This window comes from Lutjanus erythropterus, chromosome 4 (genome assembly GCF_056507025.1).
Source record: "Lutjanus erythropterus isolate fLutEry1 chromosome 4, fLutEry1.hap2, whole genome shotgun sequence".
In the NCBI taxonomy this organism is placed as follows: Eukaryota; Metazoa; Chordata; class Actinopteri; order Lutjaniformes; family Lutjanidae; genus Lutjanus; species Lutjanus erythropterus.
The window spans coordinates 12,331,884-12,348,820 of NC_139320.1; the positions used below are offsets into that span (position 1 = coordinate 12,331,884).

The window sequence follows — 16,937 nt, forward strand, 5'->3', positions numbered from 1 at the left end:
GAGACTTTTAAGAGGCTTTTTGTACCGATCTCAGATGCATAGTTGTTGTCAAATACTACATATCAGACTTGTCATGATATTAGAACGTTGTACATTTCAATCATTTCTTTTATGTTATTGTTTTTGTGTAGTTTCTACACAGTCAGACCTCCACCTGGATTGCGATGGATCTGTGGAAAACTGTGTTCAGTGGGTGACGCAAAAGAGTGATTCAGTGGTATTAAAGCAGGGGATCAAGTGCTACTGCTCCTGTGTGACAGGAGAAACTTGAATGGCTTAATAATCTCAGGATCTGGACCAGTGGAAATGTTTGCTTGTGGAAAAAGTACACACAGTAAAATCTGATCAAATCTCTCTCCTCTGTTGAACTTCTAAGATTACTTAAGTGTAATAATTCTCCCGTATCCCTTTTTTCCTGAAGGAGGGAGCGGGAATAAAAACGTGAAACCCCGAGCTTTTCCTAATGCACACAGCTGTGCGCCAGAAACAGCAAGTAGCTTTGATTGGACGATCTGCCTTGATGGAAAGCATGATGTCATTGATAGGGCTACTCCCCATAACAAGCACTTTTGTTCTTGGGTTGTGTTAATCTCTGTTCACAGCTCTGTTGTGAGATCCATTTCATCTGTTATTTTTTCTTCCAGCTGACTGTTATAATATCAAATACGGAGCTCAAGAGAACATTAATGTGTTTTTGGGCAGCCAGACAAGCATGTATAAAAAGAAAGGTCCAATTTACAATTATTTAAACTCCATATCTTCTCATATGCCTTAAAACCTTCTTAGCTGTAACTGTTTTTTTCCAGAGACTTTGATATCAACAGTAATAACATCATGGACTGACAGCCTGGCTGGTTCATTGGGAGAGGAAAAGTTCGCTTTACAAAGCTGCTTTAGAGTGCTTACTGGAGAGTGAAACTACTACCTGTCTCATCGCTTAGGTTTTAAAGAGTGTGACCAAACAGGATGTGTTGTGTAGGTAGGCAGGGTCAGCATTCAGGAAAGAGGTTAAACTTCTATCTTCTATCCTCTGATGGGGGTTGATGTCGTGATTTGAGCTTCTACTGTGACATGGTGTCGGTTAGTTTGGAGTATATGTTCAGCAAATAATCTGTCGCTCAAAAATAAAATACATCAAGTCTGCACGTGTCCGTCCTGCCCCTGACAATAACGGATTAACAAGTGCTTCTGTCCTTATGAACGTAACACCAGCGACTGTGTGACCAATGACAGTTTTATCTGAACAGAGCATCAGTCAGCCCTAGTTTCAGGTTTATAATGTGCACTTGTTATATCTGGTGAGGCTGTTAAGCATGTATCATAATTGTGTGAATAGTTTTCTCCCAGACATTTTGTCATCGTGGTGCTGTTTGTCTGTGTGTCTGCTGAGTCGATAGTCAGATTACATTTCGGAGCGACTTTCTGCATAAATCTGCATATGAATGAGGAAATCTTTTTAATGCTTAATGTGGTATGTGAAGACAAAGTATGTTGGTATATGACTAGGTTATAATTAATTAATTTATTAGCTTAATTAGTGAACTCATTAGCATAGCAGGTCATGTTTAATATATCATTTGTGATTATAATGGGACATTAAACAGCTCAAGTGGCTCATCTTACATTGTAGTGGATACACAGGTTGCTCTCACTGCACAGGTTGTTGGTTATAACTCTGCCTGTAGGACTTACTTTGCTGGAGTGAGCCATCAATGTTTAAGTATCATGGAGTGCAGTCACAGCTAATATTAGATGGAGAATCATAGCTGTGAATGGTGTTAACTGTGTCCTGTCTGATAAAAAGCTCTACAGCTAAAACATTTAAGTGTTGAGATAACACGGCAGAGTAGACTCCACATTAAAACATGTATTTAGTGTGTGGGTTGGTGTGTAGCCTGCGAACAGTGGCTCATCAATGCTGTTGATCAGTTCCCCCGGGGTGCTGAGTGGCTCGATGGGGCTGAAGGGCGGCGTGTCCTCTGGGATGGAGGCGTATAAATGCTGGAGCCTCTGGTCTCTGCCTCCTGCTGCCTGCTGTAGTGGGCATGAAGAGCAGTGTACGCAGAGGCAAGAAGAAGAGGCTTTACGCGCTGATAAAAGGTACCACAGGTGAGGCACTGCAAGAGAGGAGATGAGGCTCTGTTAGATGGAGGGAGGGGGTGGTTTGTGAGGTTATGATGCAACTTTTATGATACATTTTTCTAGAGGGATGAAGGCTTTTGTGTTGTTTCTATATGCTGCAGTTGTGATTTTAGCATGAGATTAGATTTGACTTTGTTGAAGTCATGGCTCTCAGTTTTTAACACCAATGTCAAGCAGAAAGTACTAACTTGAATGCTAAATTTGTTTGCATTTCTGCTCATAAGTTGTCAAAGCTTTGCAATCGACCATCTCATCTGTATGTAGGTCACAGGATCGTCCATGTTGGACATTGATCTCTGTGCTTTGGTTGTGGCACAGGAAAGCAGGTCACTGATTTCCTAAATTGTGTAACTGTCAATTTCTCCTCTGCCCTAAAGCTCTAAATCCCAGCACAAGTGAAACTGTGGGCCATGGATGGAGGACATAAACCATGTAGGGAATACATGAGAAGCTCTTTTAACTCTGGTTGAACAGTGATGGAGGGATATCACACTTAAAACTGGTAAAATCTGTCAAACATGTGAAGTCCTGAGGATATAGGAAATAAAACAAATCCACAGTGGCTCTAAACATAAATGAAATCTTTGGGCAAGAGCGTGTCTCAGTGTGTTTTACTTTTGCATTTGAATTTTCATGAAACTTTCAGTGACTCTGCATTATGTAACTGCAGCTGGCACAGATAATTTTTTCTGCTGGCACTGACATCCGCTGGACCTGGTGGTGCATGTTTGGTGGTGCCTGAAACACCAAACACAGCGATATCAGAGGAACTAATACAAGGCAGTGCTGTAATGGCAGGAGGCCAGCCTGGGCCACATGATGTTGGGCAACTGTGGAAACAACTGCCCTCAAAATGCCATTATGCATCACTCAATCATCTCTCAACCAAACAGTCGTCTTATCTGTTCTGCAATACCATTTCCTGTGGTAAATGGTATGTTGTTGTTTCATATGTCCTTACTTTGGCCTTATTTAATCATTTGATTTTTTTTCTTCATCTTCCTTCGTGTCTTCGTCTGTCTTTCCCAAACACATGCACTCCTCTTGTCGTACCGCTCCCGGCTCTTGAACCACGTGCACCTCATTTCCTCATGGTGGACTCTCTGGGGGTCCTGCTCCTTACTCTCCCCCTCTGTTAAAACCTCTCTACATGTGTACTCCCTTCTGGTTGGAGATTGCAGAGTGCACTGTTGCCCCAGTTGCAATGGCTGACAGTGACCACGAGGTTCACTCTTCATCAGATGAGCAGGACTCCTGCCCTGCCTCACCTAATCACAGCATGGACCATGATGTTGAACAGGTACCAGTGACACCCCCAAAAAGTCCCGAACTCCACAGCAAACATACAGAATAGTTAGAAGGCATGATTCATCTTTTTTGGTCAATTTAACTTTTTCACTCAGACCAAAAGTTGTATCTTGGTTCTTCGTGTGTTCCCCACAGCACCCTGCTCTACTTTTACCCTTCAGCTGATGTATAGTGCATAAACATAACATGAGTCACAGTACATCTCCTGTACAGGATTTAAATGGCCTCATTGCTTTCTGAGGGCCCCTGCATTATTTATTTTTGTGCTCAGCTGCTAGCAGAGAGACTATAGTCTGTGGGACTGGATGGTAACTGTAGTCCAGAATATGCACAGCAGCCTAAACTTCAGCTGTGTATCCTCTTACAGGAGAAGCTACCCTTATTTTGAAAATGTAGCAATGAAGAATAATCTATGTACCTAACGCTGGAAATATAACAACGATAAAGACAGCCTTTTTGCCTTATATTAGCTCTGTAAATTTTCATTTTATTCATGCATTCAATCTTTTTTATACTTGAGAGATCACTGAGGTACAACTTGACCTTTCCTCTACCTACATTTGCCTCCGCCCTCTATTTTTTGCCTCTTCCATCCCTCTCAACCATGGTGTCTCTCTAGCATTCAAGCCAATCAGACGATTCAGAGGTGGAGAACATTATGCAAGACCCTCACCACCAAGGAGGGCACGGCCACCACCATCACCACCACCATGACCACAGGCACCACCAGCATCATAGCCTTGAGCCTCATGATACAGACAGGGAAGCTGAGGGCGAAGACCGCCCCCACACCCCATCATACTTGCGGCCCCCCGTGGCGGGTAGGGCGCAGTCAGATTCAGGTTCAGACCCCAGTTTACCACAGAGCAGGAGTGTGGAGTTTGAGGTGCCATGTCCCGTCAGTCCTACCACCAGCAGACCCAAGAGTCCCTGGGGTCGATTTGACCCGTACAACAATAACGAGGTAACACGAGGAGGCCGAGTCAAAGATGCCAGAGAGGAGTAGTTTAGTTTGGCTGTTTCTGCACTGTAATGTGTTGAACAGTTCAGACTGTGACAGAGCTTGTGCAGGATAGTGTAACAGTCTAAAACTAACATGCTGCTTTTGTGGTGAGAAATAAAGGTTGATTTGTGCCTTTTTTTTTTCTGGTGGAACAAGCTGTTTGATGGTAGCATTGCATTTGTTGTTGTGTTGTTGACTTTATTTAGGGTTCAAACCTTTTTCAAGATGCTGTGAATTTCATATATACACATGTAATGTGAGTGCCACCATTTACTGTTTCATCTTTTGTGTTCATTTTTTAGGACCAGGACAAGGAATATGTGGGCTTTGCAACGCTGCCAAACCAGGTGCACCGCAAGTCAGTCAAGAAGGGATTTGACTTCACACTCATGGTGGCAGGTAAATCCTCATTTGCACATTAGCGGACATTTGATCTTAAGCCCGTCTTTTACTTTGAGGAGTCAGCTAATCACACAGTCTTAAACCTCACTCGTTTTTCTCTTTGTTGTTCTTTGTTTGAAGGCGAGTCTGGCCTGGGAAAGTCAACCCTGGTCAACAGTCTCTTTCTCACAGATCTTTACAAAGATAGGAAGCTGCTCAATGCTGAAGGTGAGAAAACCACCTCTTTGATACTCAGCAAAAATATAAACACAACACTTTTGTTTTTGCTTCCATTTTTCATGAGTTGAAGTAAAAAATAAAAATAAAAAAAAAGACTTAATCTATGTACACAAAAGGTTCATTGCTCTAAAATTTTGTTCACAAGTTTGGTAAAATCCATGTTAGTGAGCATTTCTCCCTTGCAAGATTATTCATCCACCTGAAATGTGTGGCGTACAGAGATGCTGATTAAACAGCCTGATTATTGCACAGGTGTGTCTTGGACTGGTCACAATAAAATTACACTTTAAAATGTGCAGTTTTAATTTGAAAATTTGCAAAGTCATGACCCACCGTTCTCTGCCTCTAACTGGCTCGTACTCGTTCCCTTGGTTGGTTGGGTTTAGGTATGAAAAGCGTTTTGATAGGGAGCAAAAACAAGTGTTGCATTTATACTTTTGTTGTGTATTTTTTTCTTTTTGGTAAATATTTGATCTGTTTGATAAATATTTGCCCTGCAGTTTATTAAAAACACTGATCTGTTTGTGTTCTTTCTCTAGAGCGAATCACACAAACAGTAGAAATCACCAAACACACAGTGGATATAGAAGAGAAAGGTGTCAAACTGAAGCTCACCATCGTGGACACCCCTGGGTTTGGGGATGCTGTAAACAACACTGAATGGTACATATCAAACATCTTTAATGAATATAATACCTGTTAAAAAAGACCAAAGTGAAAGCACAGCTGTGTAACCTCATTTTAGCTCCAAGGTTTTTAAAAAGTCATGCGCCAGAGTTTTGTGTTGCCTCAGAGACTGAATGTCCCTGTGTGTTTCTGCTTTAGCTGGAAGTCAGTGGCTGACTACATCGACCAGCAGTTTGAACAGTACTTCAGGGATGAGAGTGGCCTCAACCGCAAGAACATCCAGGACAACCGCGTCCACTGCTGTCTGTATTTCATCTCGCCCTTCGGTCATGGGTATGACAAATCTGCAGTGTCCTTTTGGGGATTAGTTAGCTCCTTCCTACAGCAACTTTTACTCATACACAGCTTTTTTTCCCCTGCAACACAGTCACCCAAGTAATTGAGATTTATCGTAAATATCCGGTGCTCCAGTATTTACTTGCAATGCATTCAGCCCCATAAATTGTTAATGCAGTGGGCTCCTGCTGAGAGTTAAAGCAGTTCTCTGCTGCCTTCAGGTGAATTTACTTCTGCTGCAGTGCTTTTGCTCTAATCAATTGTTTGTGCTGAGTGCTGATGTCGTACTTTTCACTGCATTTGTGCACATGCACTGTTCCACATGACCATGCTTGTTGAAGAACAAACATAACATAAACCTCCAGCAATGCTGCAGTGCATTTTAAAGTCACAGTGATGGAGAAACTACTCCCTCTGCTGGTGAGCTGCAGTCATTACTGCACACCAAAAGGTCACTTAGGGAGCAAACCTGCATCAACACTGACTCACCAGACATGAGGGATGACCAATATTGGATTTTAGCTGATGTGCAATTGGCCAATATTTTCCGGCTCATGTTGCAGAAAATTGCAGATAACGATATGTGCACATATTATTCCATCAAATTGTAATATTCCTGTAGTGGAATGAACATTATGATGATGGCTTTAAACATGGGTAATTAAATTTCTAGGGTTGAGGGAATGTAATGCAGCACCTTCTCACATGACCAACGCTGAGCAATAATTGCAAATAGCAACTTAACTATCCATTTTGGCAACTTCAAAAACCTCAACACCACACACACAGTTGTGTCACAGGCACATAATTAAAATGCCATCTTATCATCCTCTCATAGCAGCAGTCAGACCGATACAATATTTCATTATAAAGCCTTTATTATCAGATGACAATATTATAGTGCATCCTTAGCAGAGATATTATTGTATGTCTTTCACCTAATGTCAGATAAATGTCTTCAGGGGTGCTAAAAGCAAATATGTTTATTGGTAGAAAAAGACAAGTAATCCAGGGGTTTTCAAAGTCTGAGACTGTTGGCCTCCCCTCAGACAAAGCATAGTGTAGTTCTGCCAACTTCCTGTTTCTCTATGAGACCTTTATTATGTTATTTGATCCCAGTCTGCAATTGTTCCAAGATAGTCTAATATTGCTTTTAAACAAAACTTCAGGCTAAATTTCGGTACATGTCCAAGATCTCAAAGCTAAACACTGCAAACTCATTGAAACTTCTCTAAAAGTTGGATTTATTGCAATTTCTCTTTCATTGCACACATCAATCTCCCCACAAACATGAAGAGAGTCTGCCCAAAGGCATTTATTTGCTTGTGAATTAAGTTTCCCCAAAACTACTGTAGCTCTGAACATCTGATCTCTGTAACCAAATCACACCCATTTATGCTGTTCTTCAAGATATCCCTTTGATAACTAATCTAATATGTTTTCACTTTCATTCACCGAACCTCCCCTGGGAGACCCGCCTCGCACTTTGAAAAAACTTCTGAAATAATCAAATGAAAAGTGAATTTCACTCATGACAAAAGCTTTGATATTGTGTGTCTTTGTATTTAATGTGTGCATGCATTTCCCATCTTTTCCAGCCTCAGGCCGTTGGATGTGGAGTTTATGAAAGCTCTTCATGAGAAGGTTAACATCGTCCCCATCTTGGCCAAAGCAGACACACTCACCCCCAGTGAGGTGAAGAAAAAGAAAATCAAGGCAAGACTGGTCTCAGTTCATTAACTGTTGATCTGTATGTGTTTAATCCCTTAAATGAAAGTGACACACTACATCAGATTCATAGGATTCATCTGTCAGTTTATTGGTGAACAAATAAACACCTTTATCATTAGTAATCAGATTACTGACACTCTTACAGTCAAAATACATGTTTTCATTTGGTATTTTCTCCATCGTCTGTTTCTCTATAGATCAGGGAGGAGATTGAACAATATGGAATCAAAATATACCAGTTCCCCGACTGTGACTCTGACGAAGATGAAGAATTTAAGCAGCAGGACACTGAGCTGAAGGTGAGCAGCAGAGCTGTCTGACATCTTCCTCTCCGCTCTCTTTCCAGTTTCTTTTCTACATTTAAGGGCTCGCAGGCTGTTGCAGAGAGAACTGCAATTTTTTGACATGTGCATGAGTAAGAGGTTTTCTATCTAAACCTTTACAGATTAGAAGGGTAAACACAGAGCATGTCAGCTGATAACAAATGAAACCTGATCTCTCACACGATCATTCAAAAATACATATGCATAGCACTAACAGCAAGTATATCAATATATTTGTTTGGACGTAAAACCCCTCAGTTGTCCTGATCATATCACTGTAGATGATCCAGTTAGCAGAGTGAAGTGATGTTAAAATGATTATACAGATCATATAATAGAGGACCTTGGCAGTCTGTCCACTACAGACCGCTCAGTCGTGATGAGTCAACCGTTCTCTGCTGTTCTGGCATCAGGAGCTGGCAGTGAGGAAACAGTCGGTGTGCCAGTATATCTCCTTGCCTCTGTCCTTGAGTGGCCTCTGATAACAGCACTGTGTTAACTGTAGTGGAGAAATGGAAAATTGGAATAAAAGATGGAGGATTTCAAAATTAACATGAAGGGTTAAAAATGAAACAAGGAACGAAAGCAACGAAAACATGCAATACAGATTCAGACCAGAGCGAGCAGAGAGGAGAACAAAAGGAAAGAGGGCACTAAGGAGGAAAATGTGGACAAGAACAACAGAGACATCTGCACTGCACCATCCACCGGTCCATCCTTAACAACCGACTCATCTCCACCCTTCTCTGTCAGACACAGTTTTAACTCTGATTCTTTCTGTTCTCCCATCAAGGAAAGCATTCCCTTCGCAGTGATCGGCAGCAACACAGTGGTGGAGGCCAAAGGGAAGAGGGTGCGAGGCCGTCTCTACCCCTGGGGCATCGTAGAGGGTAGGCCTGTTCTCCTGGTCCAGTTCATCATGACTTGTAGCATCTTACAGGAATTGACTTTACATAATACATTGTTGAAACTGATCATCACACTGTGGTTTGCAGTGGAGAACTCAGCACACTGTGATTTCGTGAAGTTGAGGAACATGCTCGTTCGCACACATATGCAAGATCTGAAGGACGTGACCCGGGAGACTCACTACGAGAACTACAGAGCCCACTGCATCCAGAGCATGACCCGCATGGTCGTGAAGGAACGCAACCGCAAGTATGCTCACACTGAACAAGAGAGACATATCTATTAAATATATATCTATCAAATAAGAGAAGAAATGTAGACCAGGCATAACAAAACTAGTATTTTTGAGGAGAATCAGTTAAAAACTATTGAACATATTTTCCCTTGGTATTGCTTGTTTTATGATTTTTTAAGAAATAAGTTTTAGTTTAGTTGCTTATACAAGATACAAATATACAACCATGACATTAAGGACTTTAACTGTGACCTGAAAAGCCTGCAAGGAACCTCTGAGGTCAGATTTCTATCCATGGAATTTAGCCATTTTCATTGTATTTAACAAGTTAAGATTCTTCCTATATTTATCCTCATCGGCACATGCAAATGAGTTTATTTCAAGAGTCACTTATTTGACATTTTAGCTGTAAAGTGTTAATTAATTCTGCCAACACCATTATGTAGACAGAGTAGAGCAACTAATTACACAGCACCAAAGGCAGATCTTCTTCACATGCAGAAGAAGTTTTTGAACTTGTGATGATGATTTTCATAAGTAGATTTGACAGCTTGTCTGCTCAGGTAGTTTTCACTAAACGCTGATATCTGGTCAGTCATATTTTACTCTGCTCTGCACAGATCTCTGCAGATCGCTGTATGCTCAGCTATGTAAAAATTTTATGTTAACTACAGGTCAGGGGCTGGTTGCACAAAATACCCACAAGTCTGTAGGGTTTCCTGAAAATTAAAATTGTAATTTTTTGGATCTCCTGGATGAAGGGATAAACAGGTTTCACAAGCACCAGTTCAAGCAAACAAATGGTCTCCATGGAAACTAGAGTTTTACTGCTGTAAAATCTCTTTCAATGTTGTAAATTCCTTAAGTTCTTTCTTTAACTATGGATAAGTACGTCAGTTAAGGACAAATTAAGGAGAAAACTTTAGGAGTTTTGTGCAACTCGCTCCTGTTCCTTAGTAGCCAGTCGACTGCCCTTAGTTTCATCTATATGAAAGATTGCAGATTTAATTATGAGTTGAAAACAACAGGAATCTGAATTAATTTATTGTCATTTTTCACAAACAAACTTTTAAATATTAAATGTTGAACTTCCCTACAACATTTATCTCTCTGCAGTAAACTGACCAGGGAGAGCGGCACAGACTTCCCCATCCCCGTGGCACCAGGAGTAGCGGACAACGAGACGGAAAAGCTCATCCGAGAGAAAGACGAGGAGGTACGGCACGCCGACCACGAAACGGAGTCGCACCACCAACACGATCACGGCCATGAGCATGAGTCTGAACATAATTCTGACCACCATGAGCACTCAGAGCCTCAGCCCAGCCCAGAGACACACTCGGTTCTGAAGGACGAAGCCCTCTGAGTGCCACAGATTTTGTTGATCCACAAGCTTTCTTTAAACACACTCGCGTCATGTTTTCTGAGGCTGACAATGAGTAGCCTTACAAAACATGAATCAGTGTAAACATTTAAATCCCAACTCCCCTGTCCTCGCAAGTCCTTTGGACCTTTGAACTGTGGGTAGGAAAAGAGCTTGCCACATAAAAATCATGAACTTAACGCTTGATTTATTTTGTACAGGCACATACTCAGAAAACTAGACTTAAATCCAGGTAGCAACACTGATGTTTGAATCACTGAATGTGTTTAATATGGCTGCTTTATATTTGTGCCGTCATCATAAAATTAGACCTGTGCCCTGGTAGCAGCTGACGTGGAACCACTGGAGGTCATCGAGTATAAAAAGGATTTTCAGCTTTTGTCCATTTTTTTTTTAACAACCCACATCGAACACTGTGCAAAGCAATGTTTCATAATTCTACTTTGGAAAAAGCCAGCACTGCTTTTAACCCCATGTTAGTAAAACATAAACACCTAACTAAACACCTAAACTAAGATATTTATATTGTTAGAATTGAACAATAATCTAATGCTCCAGATGTTGTATTGTAAGGGCTAAATAAAATTAGTATGAAATATGATATAAATTATTTATTTGTCAGAAAGTTCAACAGAAGAAACATCTTAGAAGAAATACCATTAGATCAAATATTATTCCTTATAGGTTCTTAATATTTAAATTCTTCACATACAGTGTCAGTGATTATGTCCTAGTTCAGGTAACTGAAGATGAACAGAAATATGATGACGCATCTGTTCGTGGTGAATTATCTCTGCCATTAGGCTTCAAGTTCCTTCCCCTTTCCCTTCTAATCTATTTATTTGACCAAATAAAGAGAGAATTTCTCCTAAGTTGTTTTTATTTGTTGTGTAACCTACATTAAAACGTGGTTTAACAGGACAGAAGAGCTCAATGATTAGTGGATTAATCAAAGTCGATTGACAGAAAACGAATAGTCCAACTATTCTGATAAATGATTAATGGTTTTGGCAAAACATTCCACGTTTCAAGCTCCTCTAGTGGGAGACTTTGTTGCTATATACACAAATTCTTTGCGTTTTGGACTATTTACAGTTGTTACAACTGATGTTAACTGTCATTTTTTTCCTTACTGTTTTCTGATATTATAGGAATCGGTTAATTTAAAAAAATAATCAGCAGATTCATTAATAGTGAAAATAGAACTTTCAAGAATCTTAACTGACACTATACTATCTCACTATTTGTTGGACGTTGGAAAAAGGAAAATATTTTGTCAATGGGTACAAGATTCAACACATACTGTACCACAAAAGGCAAATCGCAGCACAACAAAACTGCAGTTTTGTTTGTTTCCAACAAATGTTATAAATGTAGTAAGTATTGGAGTTTGACAAGAAAAAAAAAGTTGTTTGACCTCCCCAAAACTAAAGACCTCAGCACATGATTAACCAAAAAAGAGGCAGTGGTTCCGTGCAGTCAGTCAGCACAGGTCACGTGATCTAGAGACAACAGACTGATCTCTCAAGTGTTATTGATTACTTGTTTGTGCAGTCATGTGTAAATAATTAGCTGCACCGTGGTGCTAACAAACATTTGTCTCACGTCTCTGTCCTCACAGCTGCGGCGGATGCAGGAGATGCTGCAGAGGATCCAAGATCAAATGCACACTCAGAAAGACGCCTATTAACGCAGGACAGCAGTCACTCTTTAACTGGGATTTCAAAAAAAAAAAAAAAAAAACACACCCAGGAAATCTTTATTCCTCTCTAGAACATTGACATCCCAGCGTGTCCACCCAACCACCACTCAACCTCATCAACAGCACGTCATACACGGATCAGGGACCTGCGAGGAGGCGGCAAGATGTTCTGACATGTGCAGCTCGATGACTCCCTTTATCCTCTCCAGAGTCTATGACATTCTGACACCACTGCTGCCAAACACTCCACCCGCCACTCTACTGTCTTCTGTCCTGTCAAAACGTTAAAATAATGAAAAAATAAACAGGTATGTTGTCTGAATAAATTGTCTCTAGTTTGAGGGTTTGTTTAGTCGACTTTAATGTTAAGGAGAGTGATTGTTCTGCAATATCTGATGAATATCTTTATTTAGCCACATGATCACAGGGTTGTGTTATTTTATTTTTTACATAAGGTCAGATATGAGGTTTACATGTGATGACCTGCTCAGATTTTTTAAGCACACTTTTCTGGTGCAAGTGTTTATTTTTACTATCTCTATTAGGTCAACATGCATATATACTGTAATAATTTAATTTTCTATATTATTACACTCCTAAACATTTGTTCTACCGTTTTTCATCTTATGTGTTTCTGGTTTTATTTAACTACACTCTTTAACTACACTGCTTTATTTTATGTATGGATGATTATTTTATGTTGATTTCCCTTCAACTTGGGTTATTATTGGTTAATTTGGTTTTGATTAGATTTGTTTTAATTTCGTTTTATCAACATCAGCATGTTTATCATTTTGTAGTTGCCACCTCTGCTGCCTGACAGCATGGATGTTAGTGGCTCTGCTCAGTGTTGGCCAGTCTTAACTCACTGCGATGCTTCCTACCATATCAACATTTAAAAGTATCAGACTTTTTACATGGCAAAGTCCATTATTATCATTATTATTATTATTATTATTTAGACAGTTCCCCCAAACAGAGTTGTTTAAAGTTTCATGACCATCAACAGTTCCCATGTGAGAGCTGGTGACACCTGTAGTTGTTAGAGATGTTCAGGACTTTAATAAGACAAAACCCTTAATTTGCATGAGGCGAGTGTCCAAGGGAAGGGTCGCACCAAAGGCCAAGCAGTGTATTTACTTTTGCATGTAGTTGTGAAGGCTACTTGGATTGCAGATCATTTAAGTGGTTGTAAGGTTATTTATGGGCAATGAAAATATGTATATGTACTTAATTGTTGGGGATAAAGTATTGAGAAGAAGTGGATTTTTTTTTGTCTGGTTATAATTATATCCTCAGTTCAAGGGAACTCATAAGTTGGATGTGTGCTAACCTTAATGTTTATCTTATAACCAAAGCCAACAATGACAAACGTACTTGTCCTAAATTTTGGATTTTACTTGTGTGTAACTTTTGTTTTGTATTGACATGAAGATTTTTATTTTGAAAAACTTATCAAAGCCAAGAGTAATGATCAAAATTGAAATTAACATGATTCTGTTACTAATGGTTTCTGTGTTCCCCTTTTCTCCAAGTTAAATGACTCTGCCATGTTGTGTGACTTTGTTATGTAAAAGAATCTTACATTCCTTGAGCTTCTGTCCCAGAGTCAGGTATTACTTTTGTTTCTGAATTTGTTTTATATTAAATTTGTCTTTTTGTTATTCTACTTTTTGGAGTATATTTATGTAATAAATTTATAAATGAAATGCAGATGTGGAGGACAATATGTACAAATTCTAATATTGTAATAAAATACGATATAAAATATATCTCCATCAGACACTGGGTTTTGCTTCATGTTGTGAAAATTCAAGTGAGATCGAAGGCAATGGCTTGATTTTAATTAAAGCATATAACTTAACAAAACAAGTTTTAATCAACTAATGCTAAATTGATTTTGCTGCACTGCAAACAGTATGCAGAATAGGATAAAGGCCACATATTAAAAACAAATTCAGACATTATGTTATTATGATTTTGAAGTCAAAATTTAGAAGTCTTACTTAATCTCACAACTGTGGAACTCTACTTTTATTCTCAGAATTCTGACTTTAACCTCAACTGGATCTTCATTCTCTGAATTCTGACCTAATATTCAGAAATCTTGAATTCTGACTTCATTCTGAGAATTCTGGACTTCTGACTCAGAATTATAGAGTATTCATAGAATTCTTAACTCAAAATTCAGGAATTCTGACTTTATACTCAGAATTCTGGAATTCAGATTTTATTCTCAGAATTTGGACTTTTTTCATAGAATCACTGACTCAAAGTTGGGGAATTCTGTCACACTCAGAATTCCATTATTCTTAGTCAGAATTCCAGGATTCTGGGTCAATTCTGGAATTCTGTCTTAATTCTCAGAATTTTGTCTTTGAACTCATAATTCTGGGATTTTTACATCTTCTCAATGTTAAATAAGCAACATGCCTACATTTGAATGCTAAGCTGTAAAGTAATGAGCCTTCGTTGACCTGAACCTGCTGATTACAGTTAACCACCACCATCTTGCCCACAGAGGCCAGCAGATGAAGCTACATGAACAAAAGAAAAGTTATAAGTCAATTCTTACTTGTATTTTTTTTTTTTAATTAATGCTATCCTAGTGTTTGTACCCTTTACAATATTTGGCACGTTTCTCATCATGAATTAAATATTGTTAGCTTGCATGCTGGCTAATGTTAACATGCTAACCGTTCAACAATCTATTGCAGGGGTCCCTAACTGGCGGACCGCGGTCCAAGTCCGGACCCACACGCCGTCCTATACGGACCCGGACCTATAACCAATAAATTCTTAATAGATTTTAAAATTTGACGGGACACTTCTATTTTTAATTGGCGCAGCATTTCTAGTCTTTCCGGCGCTGGTTTAGCTGATCAGGAATCACAGACCAACTGCAGAGAAGCTGCGTGTGGAGGAGACTGTTGTTAATGACGGAGTTTATTACAACAGAAACTAACGTGATGGTTAATGACATCGACATCAACCAGATGCACTTATAAAATTAAAAAAAACTGTATAAGGAGGCCTATAGTGAACAGGTGAGGGAGGAGAGGAGGGCAGACTGATCACTAATCAATCACTGATACCGTCGTCCTCTCGGACTGATTAAAAAAATTAAAATGCCAATGTTGGTGACAAACCAAACCTGGATGTCCACACAAATAACGTCTTTGTGTGAAACACTGCAGAGTGTAACATCGTGCTGTTTACAGACAGTCTGCTGTCTGTAGTTTGACAGAGAGACAGAGAGGGTCGTGTCTAGAAGGGAACCCTAGACCCGCGAAAGATCGCGCGAGGTTGATTATTTTAGTAGAAATAACGAACACAAATCTCGCGAGAGTTGGGCAAATAAAGTAGAAAGTAAATACTGTAAAAGTAAATCTACATTAAAAGTAAAGTTACTTTACTGAGTATTTTTACTTTAGCAATTTATAGTTGTTCATTTAATAGACCCGTCTTATTTTCTCTTTTGTATATTACCATTGTTCTTAAATAAAGCAAAAGTAATGTAATAGAAAAAAATGCAGAACACACAATATTTCTTATCTGATTACTCGATTAATCGCCAGAATAATTGATAGATTATGCTTTATTTTACTGGTTCGGCCCACTTGAGATCAAATTGGGCTGTATGTGACCCCTGAACTAAAATGAGTTTGACACCCCTGATAGACGTTCATACAACTACTACACTACTTCAGTATATCACTGTAAATCATAACACAGGTTAGACATTATGATATTCCGGACCTTTGCTTTAGGAAATTTTCTCTAACTGGACCTCTTTCAATTTTAGTTGAATACCCCTGGTCTATTGTATAGTCTTGGACAGCCAGACCTATTTTCACAGTGCTGGAGAAAACACACAGGGAGGTGTTTCTAATATTTAGTTTATTCTGATAATCAATTAATAATAGTTTTTCCCTTTGTTAGTTTCTCCAGGGGTGATTCGCTGTTTTTGTCTGTTTCACAATATATAATTGTACATAAAAAAAAATAAAAAATTTTAAACTAAAAATTAGTATGTTTGAGTCATTCTAAGATGCCCCTTTGGACTGTGGGAAAACTTGGCATAAGCGCATCTGGGCTCTGTCACCCACACATATATGAAAAACTAATAAAAATGAGCATTAAGCTGCCAGGCTACAGGTGAAGTGTGTGGACAGACCTGCTTCCTGTCTGCTCCGGCTCCGGGTCTGACGCTCGTCTCTCGGCCGTCGGTCAGCTCACTCTACCCGGTCAGTCACCGCTTTCCGTCGGTGCTCCATTCACAGTTCATTTTGTAGACATTTAAGACGCGAAAACAAACAAAGCAAAACAAACCAACTAAACAAAGAAAAAACTCAAAACAAAACTTTGTTTAGGGTGAAACCTCGGTCCGCTCGTCTCAGTATTCAAACATCCCCTCGCGTCACACACCTGCTCCACATATTCTCACTTCATTACTTTGACACGCCCCTTTCCAATTAACAGCCGCTGTGCGACCAGGTGAGCCCACCCCCTGCCCTGACAGCCATGCCAATAGGAAGGCAGTGCGCCGTGACACCTGCAATACAAAATAAAAAGCACCATTCGGTTAAAAACAAAAAAGTGGCTTCAGACGTGTG

General features: G+C 39.6%; 1 protein-coding gene across 1 annotated transcript; it reads left to right on the forward strand.

The window, feature by feature from the left end:
- Positions 1 to 1,891: 1,891 nt before the first annotated feature.
- LOC146328134 (septin-5-like) lies at positions 1,892 to 13,265 on the forward strand. Its single transcript, XM_084716988.1, has 13 exons — positions 1,892 to 2,109; positions 3,324 to 3,442; positions 4,070 to 4,414; positions 4,756 to 4,852; positions 4,976 to 5,062; positions 5,614 to 5,737; positions 5,900 to 6,034; positions 7,636 to 7,753; positions 7,966 to 8,067; positions 8,885 to 8,981; positions 9,087 to 9,249; positions 10,352 to 10,451; positions 12,241 to 13,265. Exons 1-13 carry the CDS (start codon positions 2,046 to 2,048, stop codon positions 12,307 to 12,309), a joined length of 1,620 nt encoding a protein of 539 aa, XP_084573114.1. The 5' UTR covers positions 1,892 to 2,045; the 3' UTR covers positions 12,310 to 13,265.
- Positions 13,266 to 16,937: the final 3,672 nt, after the last annotated feature.